Consider the following 14,532-nt stretch of genomic DNA (forward strand, 5'->3'; position numbering starts at 1 on the left):
TAGACTTGCTTATGAATGATGACATGATAATATAAAGGGTAACAATAGACTTGGCCACACAGAACTATGAAAGCACCATGGACAGAGGCACTTAGGATGAAAGTTGTTTAGAGTATAGGTGAAGATCTAAGAAAGCTTTACAGAGGAGATAAGAACAACATTGGATTAGAAAGATGTGAACTGAAATAACCTTGCAGATACCTAGAGGCATAAAAGCAAAGTTGAATTTAAATAACTACTGTTATCCAACAGATATTTATAAATCATGTCATGTTTTAGGCCTCAGGCTAACCACTGCTGATACTTTGATTAACATAACAGAGTTCCTGTCCTCAAAGAGCTTCTAGATGATTTGGCAGATATGGGTAATTAAGGAAACCAGCAATTTAGATTTTTTTCTGTAGATAAATGGTAAGCATTAGGTCTGAGTTACTGAGACCAGTTTGGGGAGTCTTGGTATGAAGTGAGGTGATATTTGAAGCGACTTGAATGGAAATAATTCAATAGACAGCAAGTGTAGATTAAAGAAGAGAATGTGGGAATGAAACAGAAAAGATTCTGAGAGAAGGTGATAAAAGAGGTAAAGCAACAAAAGCAGAAAAATAGCTAATATAACACACAGGGAAGGAAAGAGTTTTAAAAGTGAACAGTAGTGTCACTTTAGGAATTATATAGGCTAGACTGCAACTACAGGACTTGGCAATTCAGAATTCATTAATGGGCTCTGAGGGAGGTTTTAATGGATTACTAACTCAAAATCAAAACATGATAAGTTGAGGCATAAATGAGAAAGAAATTAGCACAGTGAAAGCTGAGCGCCCTTCCGAGTAATCTGTTGGTCAAGAGTGAATGGGAAGCATTTGAGAGTGAGACAGAATTGAAGGAACATTTTTTGAGGATACAGATGACTTGACATTTCGTGGATTGAGAGAAGGACGAAGAGAAGAGGATGAAAGGGATAATTCCAGAATTTGAGAAGATAACTTACAGACAGCTCCAGATGTAAAAAGGGAGGAGATACAGACTCAAGAGTAACCGTTTAGCCATTAAGGAGAATAGCGACATATTTGGTCTAACTCTCCATCTATCAGAAGATGATAGACTGTGTGAGTATATGGATAAAGTTGTGAGAATGGAGCAAGGCAGGCAAGAGCACACAGACCAGGTGAGTTCTATTTTTCTCTAACTTTGAGGATTAGGCTTTAGGCCAAAAGTGAGGAGGAGGGCAGGCGGGACCTGTGTAAGAAAAATATTTAGTATGATTTGGGATAGCTGCCGTGAAGAGTGGGAAAGGGAGCCACCTACGGATGAGGAAAAAGTTTCAGTAAAATAGCAATATAAAATGGGGCATGCTAGCCTGGAAATAGACTAATTTTGTGATTATGTTTCTCTGCTTTCATAGTTCTCTACGCTTAGCATGTTTTACCGTCATAATGAGACAGTGACTGTCACTTCTCTTTTTGTATATGGCTTGGATGTTTTCTGATTTCTTTCTTTTAATCATTTCTTGTGCACATGATCGTAATATCAGGTCTTCTGTGTTGTGAAAAGTGCATTGAACTCAGTAGTCAGAGACTTAAGTTCTGGTTCTGTCTCTGCCAGGCCTCAGCAATACCTATAAACCTGAGTCTATAGCCTTTTTTAAAAAACAGTGTATACATATGTATATGTATACATAAGTAATCTCCCTGCCTGTCTCACAAGTGGCATGAATCTATATTAAAATGAGCTAATTTAAGAGAAATACTTAGTAAATTACCAAGCAGTATGCAATTGGTGTGTGTGTGCTCAGTTGTGTCTCTGCGACCGTATGGACCATAGCCCGCCAGGCTTCTCTGTCCATGGGATTTCCCTAGCAAGAATGCTGGACTGTGTTGTCATTTCCTCCTTCAGAAGATCTTCCCAACCCAGGGATCTCCTTTGGCAGGTGGATTCTTTACCACTGAACCAACTGGGAAGCCTCTATATAATTGGTAGTATTATAAATAATACAGTTTGCATTAGGTGAGGATTTCTACCAAATTTCTCCTTGTTTCTTTTTTCCCACATTATGGTCTGTCATAGTCAGTTAACTTTGTTAAATGCATACCAGACCCAAAAGATCTTGTCTCCTTAAAGCCCTACTTTTGTTTAACACTGTATCTGTGTACCCTGTAGGCTTCCAAAGATACTTTTTAATTGGCTGACATAATATGCTAGAGCTTTACACGATTTACTCAGAATTCAGAATAATATTAGGCCATATTAGATTTTAGAAGTGTTTTTTTTGGTTTGGGTTTCTTCAGTTCAGTTCAGTTCAGTTCAGTTCAGTCGCTCAGTCATGTCTGACTCTTTTCCAATCCCATGGACTGCAGCACACCAGGCCTCCCTGTCCATCACCAACTCCTGGAGCCTACTCAGACTCATGTCCATTGAGTTAGTGATGCCATCCAACCATCTCATCTGTTGTCCCCTTCTCTTCCCGCCTTCAACCTTTCCCAGCATCAAGGTCTTTTCCAATGAGTCAGTTCTTCTCATCAGGTGGCCAAAGTATTGGAGTTGCAGCTTCAGCATAAGTCCTTCCAATAAATATTCATGACTGAATTCCTTTAGGATGGACTGGTTGGATCTCCTTGCAGTCCAAGGGACTCTCAAGAGTCTTCTCCATGCCACAATTCAAAAGCATCAATTCTTCAGTGCTCAGCTTTCTTTAAAGTCCAACTCTCACATGCATACATGACTACTGGAAAAACCAAAGCTTTGACTAGACAGACCTTAATTGGCAAAGTAATGTCTCTGCTTTTTAATATGCTGTCTAGGTTTGTCATAACTTTTCTTTCAAGGAGTATTTGTCTTTTAATTTCATGGCTGCAGTCACCATCTGCACTGATTATGGAGCCCCCCAAAATAAAATCTCTTGCTGTTTCCATTGTTTCCCCGTTTATTTGCCATGAAGTGATGGGACCAGATACCATGATCTTAACTGTTCTGAATGTCGAGTTTTATCTTAAAGAACACCAAAGAATTAGCCATGCAAGCTTCATGCCATCCTGTGTAGTCATGCAGCCATGTAAGGTTTGAAGCATAGGATGTCCATCTTGTTGTGACAAGAATCTGAATAGGAACCCTAGAAAATTAAAATGCATTTAAATGGAAGAAGAACGTAAGGGAAAAAAGTTAAGCAATATTACTTGTATTAATCTCCTGAACTAACTATAACACTATTATAAAGATTTTTCTTTCTTCAGGATTCTGTTGCAAAGCCCCATGTGATTGTAGCAGGAGCTGCCACAGTAAGTTATTATCTGTATTCTTACATAAATGATTTTTGTTTCATATACTTAAGAACATGCTAAGAAAGTATTAACTTATGCTAAATAGAATTCTTGATTATACTTATATTTTAATTCTTATTTCTCTTGTAATTAGACTGATAATTTTAATAAAAAAGATCTGAATGAACTTAGGAAATTTGATGGTAAATGTCAATATTATTTTTATATCTAAAATTATATTCTTTTTTCTTGAATGTTATACATTGAAAGTCTAATTTTTTATCAGCTCTTTGTAACTGCCTTATTTCATGAAATAATTGACCATATTTTATTCTAATATTGAATAAAAATGGAAATTCTCTTAAAATGAGAACCTTTTTTACAATAGAGGAAATGATATACTTTCATTTTCCTGTGATAAATACTGAATTAATGCTTAATTTTTACTTCCTCTTAGTGGTCTATCAAGATTCACAATGGCAGCAATGAAGCGCTTTCCCAATATAAAATGAATATTACCTCCATAGCACCACTTTTAGAAAAACTGGCAAAGACTAGTGATGTTTATTGGGTCTTACAAGGTAAAAGTAATGAAAAAATGTCATTTGTATCTGTTTTGAGGCTTGGGTTTCTATTATCTATTTCAAGAAGCAAAATTACTACTTTATGAGAATAAATGTTTGCAAAATTAGAGTAAACTTGAGCTATTTGGTTTCCTGTTTTGAACTTAAGGAACAGACAGACTAATGAATATAATAAGTAAAAAATTAATAATAAATAAATTCTCCAAGGAGTCTCAGCAGTTAGAATAGAACATAACAAAGAGAATAAGTCCTAAAGGCAAATTAGATGCTTGCCTTTGATTTTATTTCTTATCAAGTTTTTATTGTGATTGGGAAATATAGAAAAAATTATCTGGTTCATGATATTAGACTCATTGGAAGTAAACATTCTTTGGAATTGACAGAATATATTTAAATTCAAACCATCTAGTTTGTACTTGGCAATGAAATTCTTTAAGAAAAAGTTGACATTAGATCAACTCACTTCAGTTTATTGAATGTCCATTATTTAATGCCCTGCACAATATGAAACGCTTGAGTATTTTAGCAATTTAAGTTGTTTGTTAGAAACTCTTATAATTATTTCCAAGTTTAATGTCAAACTGAGAGAAATAACAAGGATGGTAATAATCTCTTCCAAAATCACTATTTCATTTACAGACTCATTAACCTTTCTCTTACTAAAGTGAGAAAAAGTTAAATGATTATGCTAAGTGGTAAAAAGCTTTGATCATTAGTAATATTACCTCCTAATTGTGGGAATAAAGTTTGCAAAAATAAGCAGCAACAGGAGGAAAAAAAAAGATTGACTGCTATTCTTAATTAGGCAATCTTCCATAATCCAGTTTTGAATTCCCGTTACCTGATATAATCCAGCGTCCAAAATCTTCAAACTCTTAAGACATGCTAGAACATAAAAATGTTTCCTAAGAGTTGTGTACTTAAGAGAGAAGAGGTATAACAGTCTTTTAATTTGAAGAGAGGTATAGATTGATTCAAAATTTGACTATAAGCTAGGAAATCTATTACAAAATCTTGGTCAGCTGTTTAAAAAAAATGAATTATTAGGTGCTTGGAATTCTCAACTTTAACAACAAAATATGAAATGCAGTTAACTAACTTGCATGATTATAATTTTTACCAGTAGGGACTTCTAAGTGTATTTTTAAAAATATGTTTCATGTGCAGATCCTGTTTATGAAGATCTATTAAGTGAAAATAGGAAAATGATCACTAATGAGAAGATAGATGCCTACAATGAAGCTGCAGTCAGTATTTTGAATAGCAGCACCAGAAATTCTAAATCAAATGTTAAGGTGTTCAGTGTTTCCAAATTGATTGCTCAAGAAACCATCATGGAGTCTTTGGATGGCTTACATCTTCCTGAATCAAGCAGAGAAACTGTAAGAATTCTTGTATCTGTCAGTAGGGACTGTAATACCTAACCAATAGCTATATATCACTATTCCAGGACTTTGGCCACCTCATGCGAAGAGTTGGCTCATTGGAAAAGACTGTGATGCTGGGAGGGATTGGGGGCAGGAGGAAAAGGGGACGACAGAGGATGAGATGGCTGGATGGCATCACCGACTCGATGGATGTGGGTTTGGGTGAACTCTGGGAGTTGGTGATGGACAGGGAGGCCTGGCGTGCTGCAATTCATAGGGTCGCAAAGAGTCTGACAAGACTGAGCAACTGAACTGAATTGCAGTCAGTTATTTTCAGTTTTTCTGTCTAGACATAGATCTAGAAATAATTTGACTTTCCATCACCTCGCTGAATATGTAAGAGTTTTCATATACTCTAAGGAAGAAGGTTATGGAAGGGAGGAAATGCAGCTTCGTTTAGTCAGTGCTAGATACTCTTAAAAAGCTTTTAAGTCCTCGTTACTTTCATGTTTGAAAACTACTGCTCCATGTTCTCTTTGCCTTAAACCTTAAAATAAAATTAAGCTTCCGCAAAGAGCATATTTTAATATGGAGAACATTTTATTTATTATTTCCTTCTAATTCTGATACCCTAAGCATTAGTCATGATACAGAGTAGATACTGAACAACTCCAGACTGATGGGTGGAAAGGGATTGTAGTTTAAATACAAGAGAGAACTGGATAATTATAAATTTTCACACATAGTGCAACAGGTAAAGTAGTGGTCCTGAATCTTTTTGAGTATCACATAACCCTTGTATCTGATAAAAAGTAATTGTTCCATTCCTCTCCTGTAGAAAAATGCATATTTGCGTACACATGCACACAACACTTCTCCATACTTTTTCAAGGGCTTTGTGGACTCCCTAGAACTGGTTATGAACCTTGGAATGGAATTTGTAGACTAGTGTCTGCAAGAGTTCCAGGCTCAGAATCTTCTAAAGTCTTAAAGCTGAGAGAATGAGATTTTCTAAATGGCTGAATACTTTGAATGCTTTAGAGTTCTAAAGGTTTTTAGAACCATGAAGTTTTCATAACTAAATTTGACTGAACCTTCAGCTAGAACGGCTCCTGATAGCTTGCCTAGAATATTTTATTATGATAAAACTATGTTGAAGATTCCACTTCAAGTTAGAAACACTAAAACTATTGAATCCCAAGTGGTCCATAAACTTGTAAACCAAATGAAAGGCATATTATAAATATTGTTAGCTAAGAGTTAATCATTTTTGGTGGCAGTTACTCTACATTCTTTTTTCATATCTAAGGACTGGAAGTGTACCTTAAGTATCTTGGTATCTTCTATATTGAACATCTGTTAATTACAGTTCTTTGGTCCTTGACATCTGTTAGTGTTTTTGTAACCAAAAGTCACAGCCCATTAACAGTCATGAAATCTGTATTTTTATCTTTTTTTAAAGAATAGAATGGAAAAAATTCAGATGCATTCCAAGTAGTAAGGATGGGTATTGTTTCATATATATATGAAACATGTATGTATGTATATATATTCTGAGTCACATTATAAAATGAACTTTTCACTATGGATCATAACCCAAGAAGTTTGAAAAACCCTGAACTAGTTATTTACAGATTGAAGGACTATCATTATTTACATGATTGTTTGGGAAATGGTGGTAAAAAGTACAAAAGCATTTTGGTTTCAGTGCTAAAAAGTCAGTTGTATTCACAGGAGAAAACCTAATGGGAAATACATTACTGACAAGATAATAACGAAATCACTTGATTTGTTCACAGAGTGCAATGATTCTTATGAACGTGTATTGCAATAAGATTTTGAAGCCTGTAGATGGTTCCTGTTGTCAACCTCGGCCTCCTCTTACTCTCATACAGAAGCTAGCTGCTTGCTTTTTCACTTTATCTATTATTGGATATTTAATTTTTTATATAATTCATCGTAATGCTCATCGGAAGAATAAGCCTTGTACTGACTTGGAAAGTGGAGAAGAAAAGAAAAATATTATCAATCCCTCTGTGTCTCCATTAGAAATATTTTTACAGTCTTTCTGCAAACTTGGCCTGATTATGGCTTATTTCTATATGTGTGACCGGGCAAATCTATTTATGAAGGAAAACAAATTTTATACACATTCAACTTTCTTTATTCCAATTATCTACATCTTGGTTTTGGGAGTATTTTACAATGAAAATACCAAGGAGGTAAGAATCATTTTCTTTTTAGTTCATGTTATCCTTCTCATCTCATTATAAAGTCTGGATTAAAGAATTAATACTATTTATCATGCCATCATATACAAACATTTACATATATAGAAGAAGATGAAGGAATATTGCAGTTGTACATCACTTAGTGGACTCTTAACTGTTGCTTTTTTGGAACAGTTTGGAGAAAGTTCAGTTTCATAAAGATTGTTGAAAAGTTGGAAAATAATGACTGTGAAAAAGATATCGTGACTTGGTGTTATTTTGCCTGCCTGAAGATGGAAAAAGTAGAGATGCTCCTCACTTTCTGATGGTCCACAAACATGAGATACTATTATCTTTTATAAGTTAAAAGCATATAATTACACTAATAAACACTTTTTCTATTTATATATTTATACACTCAGGCATGCACACACAAATTAGAACTTACATAATAATGTGGGCACTGTTAAAAGTGTTCTGAATGCCTATTTTAGCTTTGCTGTAATTGCTCAGAATATAAATGTAACTCCTTTATAAGTCATGATTTATTTGAATTAATAAATTCTTTTGTAAGAAATAACTTTCATATGAGGATGATTAATCAGTTCTTCATCCCCAGTGGGACTATTCTAGAGAAAATAAAGTATGATAATGGAGCTTTTTTCTTCACAGTACAGTGTAAGAGAACTATGAGATTTTTTTCTAACTGAAAGTCTAAGATTTTCTTAAAGAAAATTATAAAATGCCATTTTTTGGATTTATAAAGATATCTGTCACAGTTTAAAAAATAATATAAAACCATATGTATCAACTTAAATATTTAAAATCTCTTTTATATTCATTTTTAAATTCATATTATACTTAAATAGTATATCAAGAAATTATCAAGAAATTAAATGACAGTCTTAAACTGTTTTTCCCCCAAGGTTCTTTTGAAAGAAGGATTAATTTATATCCTATAAGAAAAATTTTAACATACTTAATATATTCTGTCTAAATAATAGCTTCTTGATGAGTTTTAAAACAAATATTGATTATTTTGCACAGACTAAAGTATTAAATAGAGAACAAACAGATGAATGGAAAGGCTGGATGCAACTTGTGATTTTGATTTATCATATCTCTGGAGCAAGTACAGTAAGTATTTCAAATTTAAGTTCAGAAAATATAGGAAATAATGTCACTTTAATGTTTCCTTCAGGACACCAACTCTTTGTGTTTTATTTTCTCTACCATTTAGAGACCCATCTTATTTCCCTCCCAATCTTTCTGTCTTCCCATTTCTCTCCTACCACCTGATCTAAGAAGGATTACACTTAAAAGCAAAATAATTATTTTTTAAAAGATAAGGCAGTAATTTGTTTGTATTTACTTGACATTAATTTTGATGTAGTAGGAACAGTCATTCAAGGATATTGTTTCATGTCATCCTGTTAGAAAACTAATTTATTAGGAGACTTTCTAGATGATACTTAGTTGCAAAGGATTTAGAATAGGCAAGTTACTATTAAAAGAAATCCGATTAGATGATTATATTTTATATTCTACACTTCATTGTATCTTAGCAAGTTTGACCAACCATTTTTATACTTCTAAAGTTTAAAAATGTAGAACTCTTTTGCCTCAGTAGTCAGAATCCTCAGATATTGATGATCTGCTGTTTTGACCATGTATTATGTTCCATACCTCCTAAGTCTTAACCACTTCCGTGAGATGGAGGACCCTTTCTTAGCTCACCTGGTGCCCTCTGTACCTGGCCAAAATAATTTTTCCCTCAACAGTAGGTGTTTTTTTAAGTCTTTTAGACTTAGGATTTTCATTAACTGGGGACACCAGATTTGGTAGGGGTAGGAAAAAATGTATTCAGAATTGTAATATTAGAGCTACAGTTAAAACAAGCTTTTAAGAGTGAACCTAGGTATCTAATAACCACTTATCATACTTTTTAAGTAACGGTACAAATTGATTTCTATAAAATTTGTTTTTCTAGAAATAAAATTTTGTTTGATTTCTATAAAATATGTTTTAAAAATTTAACAGATTCTTTCATAATTTGGGAACTATTGAACATGAACTGGTTTTTATTTTATTTGCTTATATAAAGCACATGTCTATAAACAGTAATTTAACATAGAATCTATATTATGTTGAGATAACAGGGGAGATTTGCCAGAAAGGAGTGTTTTGAAATTTCCATAGCAGCAGTTAAGATAAATAATACTGGGGTTCATCAGATATCTCTTAACAATTAGAAAATACTCATGTTATTCTTCATTAAGTCTCTTTATTTTCGAAAATTGCCGGTAATTTTATGAATGACTTGCTTAAATGCTAAAGGCAGAGGGAGAAGCTCACCTTTTAAACTGGGGCTGTGCAGCTGTGATCTGCGTGTTTGTGACAGCAGTGACGCTCCTGCGGCGCTGCAGCTGGAGGGGCCCTAGAAAGTTCAAGCAGCTGTGGGAGAGCCCAGGCAGCAAGAGAGATCCAGAGCAAGAAGATGGGAAGATGGGAAGGGCTCGTTTACAAGCCCGGTTCAGAAGTTGTGATGAATTTAGCAAGTTCTCTAAAAAGCAAGCAAACACGAATATCCAGTCGTAGAAATAGCTCTGACACGTGAAGAAAGATTAGATTAACTTGGGGTGGGGGTGGGGAAAGATTTGAGAGGATCTGGAAAGGGTTTTAAGAAAATGCCACTTAAAGACATAGTTAATTGCTGACATATCAAAGAGTAATAGTACTGTTTAAAAAAGAAAGAAGAAAAAAATGAAAAAAACCCAAATCAGAAAGTATTGATGGCAGATTGTTTTTCAGTTCAGTGATTCCAGAAAGCATTTGGATCATAAAGGGATGAAAGCAGTTTGGCATTCTGTTATAATCATTTGCTAAGTTAACATTCTAATATGTCTTAAACTACATCCCAATTCATTCTAAATTGCACTTTTAAAATATCTATATTCTGGAAAGATACAAAGATCATTTGTGATGAGTCACATACCCCTGTTCTTTTATATAGAATTTTGTGGTTAAAAATTACCTGTATCTACATTTGGCAAAGCATTATCAGCATGGGTTATAACATATTTTGGGACTTGATTCTTGGATATTTGTGGAATTACCCTCATAAAAAACTTTTTAATTGTCATGATTATTTTAATTGCCTTATTAATGTTTTATATTTTGAGTAAAACATGTCAAGTTTTAGTTGTACCATGTTTTTATAATAAAATAGAAACTATGTAAAAAATTACAGAGAATTATTGAAATAATCCAGGTGGACTGGCAGATTACAACTGTTGGTGTAAAAATTCCTTTAACACATAACATATCAGATATAGATAAAATACTGTGAAATATACAGTGTACAGCAAGTTAGGTATATACAGTAGATGACTTTGTGTTCCATTGTGGCTTTTTCTTCTTTGAGAGTTTGTAAGTAACTTCTCTGAAGGGACCTGAATAAAAAGGTCTTAAGGGAAAATTTGTGAGGCTAGAAAAAGAACAGAACCAGAAGTCAGCCTCATTACTAATTCTGATGAAGTTGGATACTAAATACATTTTTAATATTAACATTTTGTTGTAGTATTTGACTCCTGAAAGCAAAAAAGGTAAACAATTCAGACTAAAGGAGGCTAAAGAGGAATAGAAACTAAATGCAGTGTATGATTCTGAAGGTTCCTAAATTTAAAAAAAAATTAATAATAAAGGATATTGCTGGGACAATCAAAGAAATTTGTATATGGATTGTACATGGATGCTGTTATATTCATATTAAATTTCTTGGGTGTTATAATGGTAATACAGTCATGTAAGAAACTGTTCTTTCTTCGGTGATACTGATAGTTGCTGAAGTTTCTAGGGATGGTATCATGTGGCAGCAACACGCTTTTTAAGTAGTTCAGCATAGTAAACAGGCGTGTGTTGCACTGTTCTTGCAACTCTTCTGTTGGCTTTATCTTTAAAAAGTTAAAAGTATCGTACATTTGCAATAATGCAGCATTGGTAGAGACTGGGCAAATCGTGATAGTGTTTAATTCCATTTAAATGGTTGCGTTTCCTGTTTAAATATAACTTAAGTCTCAACATTGTAGGCCCAGACCTATCCTTGAAGGGGCTCAAAAGCATGTTTCATGGAGAGTGGTTTACGTAATTGGGAATGATTAGCCTCAGTTTGACCTCTGTTTATAAATGCTTACAGAGCAATCAGATGTAAAAGTGATAAAGGGCATGCATGTGGCTCTAGAGCTAAGCTGTCCATTTTGGTGGCCACAGGTGGCCATTGAGCACTTGAAGTGCAGTCAGAATTGAGATGTTCTGAAATGTGAAATATGTATAAGATAAAGTATGATTCATTTTGATAAATGTATACAAAGTTCACAAACCTAGTATGTAAAAATATGAAATGTCTTAGTATATGTTGGGATGATATAATATTTTGGGTATATTGAGTTAAATAAAATTTGTTTATAACTGTTTAAATGTCTGGCAGCCACATGAAAAATTTGCCACCTGGCTCACACTTTACTTCATTGCCCAGCACTGTCCTAGAGAGCTTAAATTGGTAGCTTTTACACAGTTTGATTTCAGTTGTTCATGACGAGGAACTTTATAGCAATTAATGACCATCTGAAAATGGAATGGATTGCCTTAAGAATTTGTATGTTTTCCACTATTAAAAGGTGCTCAAATACTTGAAGGAAATATTTTAAAGTGCAATCAAGAATAAAGTAAAGATACAGGTTTGGATTAGAACAGTTTTAAGTCTCTTTCAATCCTGTGTTCCCACCTTCATCCCCATGATTCTAATATGTTATACTTGCACTGAAAATTTCCGATCTAATGATAAGACATTTAGAAAGAACTAATGATGAAGAGCAATAAATAAAAAATCTGATATGTAGATATTTGTGCTAAAAGACCTCAAAGGAAGAAGAAATGACTTTCATCTGAGAGTAAAAGATTGGAAAATGTCACCAGGGCTCTTGAGAAGAATAGGATATGTATAAATAACATGTGGTTAGGAGAACATTCCAGGGTAGAATGAGCAGGTAAACAAAGGAGAGGCGACAGAAAAACACAAGAAGGGCCAGTTTAGGAGACAGAGAATCTAAGTTTGGCTGAAGTGGAGGCTATATTGAAGAACTTATACTTTATTATAATCGGGGGTTTCCTTCCAGAAAAAAGTTATCCCTCAGAAAAGATAAAAGAAATGTTCAAGGATGCATTCAAGGATACATACAAAAGATGCATATGTTCAAGGCCTTATTAAATCTGTTTAAGGCATCTGCTCAGTTATTTTATCCTGCAAAGTATCACTTGGGGAAGAAACACTTGGCTAAAGTGGCCATAACCAGTGTTAATGCTGGATAATTACAGAATGATCAGATGAGTCAATCAAATAGAAGCAAAAAAAAAAAATGTTTACATAGATTTAGTAATTATTCATAAAAGAATAGCCTTTTATTACGAATGTTGGATGTCACTGAACAAGTCTTTTAAAGATCATTTTAAAAGGCAGCACACTACCTGTATTGCGAAATAGTGAATAGACAACTAAGGGACTAATACGTCGTGGAGAGGTGCAATGACAGTGGTTTAAGGTTAAGAGAATTTGGACTTGTAAATGAAATAATATTTCCAGTGACTCCCATAAAATATAGATGAGAAGTATATTTCATTCAGCTTAGACAGAAGTGAAGATGTGATGCTTTGAAAAATCATAGTAAAGATGAAACATCAAAGGAGGGAAAAATAAAGTTGTTTTATAAAAGATTAGGAGGGAAATAATATTTCTGAATTATGTTTGCATATATTTTTTAAATGTATAATTTTTGCTAAATAATAAGTAATCGTGACAATTTTATTTACAAGTCTAAATTCCATATGTTTAAGGGGGCCAAAAATGTAGGATTTTGTTTGGTTTTTTAATCTTCTTATTGAGAAAATGTGAATTCCAGAGCGACCTCATGTTCAGCATATATGATGATTAATAATTATGGATATCATATATTTAATTAAAATTGAATGAAGTGTGTAAAGCGCTTCACATTTATTGTCATTCATTTCTCACAAAACCCTTTGAGAAAGGAGAAGATACTTTCATTTTGCAGTTTAGAAAACTCTAAAGTCACATAACTGTTAGAACCAGAATTTGAATCTAGGTCTATCAGATTCCAGAGTCTACTTTTTTTTTTTAACCTCTGCTATGATGCCTAATTTTTGAGAATAAATCTATTCATTGTGCTAACACCGAATGGTAACAATGCTCCATTATCTTGGTTAAATGTACTGGTTGTGATTATTTAGGTATAGTTAACGTCGACATGTATTTGACCTGTTTATTTTTCTCCACAGTTTTTGCCTGTGTACATGCACATTCGGGTTCTGGTTGCTGCGTATCTATTTCAGACAGGGTATGGGCATTTCTCATACTTTTGGGTCAAAGGAGACTTTGGAATCCATAGAGTATGTCAGGTAGGAATGCGTTGTTATTCTTTTTCTTTCATTTCAACGTGCTTTTGTGCCTGACTGTTGAATAAATATAAATATGGCCATGAATAATTTGAAGTAATTTGAATTTGTGAAATAGCACTTTAAAGTTGTATTATTTCCATGTTCTATGGTTAATAATTCAAAATAAGTAATTTATTACTGAGGGATGGAAAAACAGAATTTAGATGAATGTATAATAGATGCACACAGGGGAAAACATTGCTGAATCACTTTCAGTTCAGTTCAGTCGCTCAGTCGTGTCCGACTCTTTGTGACCCCATGAATCACAGCACGCCAGGCCTCCCTGTTTAGTTTGTAGAAATGTACAGTTACCTGGGATTGTTACAATATGCTGTGTGTTCTCTCTCTAAGAAGAAGATTAAGATTTATTAAGTTTCTACATTGTGCTAGGCAGTTTGTAAATGTTCTATTTACCCTTCATTACAATCCTGAGTTATGATCTTTATGTTTACAGACAAGGACACTGAGTCTCAGAGAGGTTAAATAATTTGCCTAAGCTTCCCTGATAGCTCAGTTGCTAAAGAATCCGCCTTCAATGCAGGAGACCCTGGTTCAGCCGCCGGAGAAGGGATAGGCGACCCACTCCAGTATTCTTGGCCTCCCTTGT

At 33.9% G+C, this 14,532-nt stretch overlaps 1 protein-coding gene across 2 annotated transcripts in view; it reads left to right on the plus strand.

Moving 5' to 3' along the window:
• CASD1 (CAS1 domain containing 1) overlaps positions 1-14,532 on the plus strand; it is a 53,987-nt gene that overhangs the window by 23,064 nt on the left and 16,391 nt on the right. The window contains exons 6-11 of one of the 2 annotated variants that reach the window (XM_068972817.1): positions 3,228-3,272; positions 3,712-3,835; positions 5,006-5,220; positions 7,005-7,427; positions 8,463-8,552; positions 13,767-13,886. In XM_068972817.1, coding sequence (XP_068828918.1) covers positions 3,228-3,272; positions 3,712-3,835; positions 5,006-5,220; positions 7,005-7,427; positions 8,463-8,552; positions 13,767-13,886 — 1,017 coding nt within the window. Of the gene's footprint in view, positions 1-3,227; positions 3,273-3,711; positions 3,836-5,005; positions 5,221-7,004; positions 7,428-8,462; positions 8,553-13,766; positions 13,887-14,532 lie in introns of those variants that run through there. The other variant, XM_068972818.1, reaches the window with a different exon arrangement.

Source organism: Capricornis sumatraensis, chromosome 5 (assembly GCF_032405125.1).
Source record: "Capricornis sumatraensis isolate serow.1 chromosome 5, serow.2, whole genome shotgun sequence".
Lineage (NCBI taxonomy): Eukaryota > Metazoa > Chordata > Mammalia > Artiodactyla > Bovidae > Capricornis > Capricornis sumatraensis.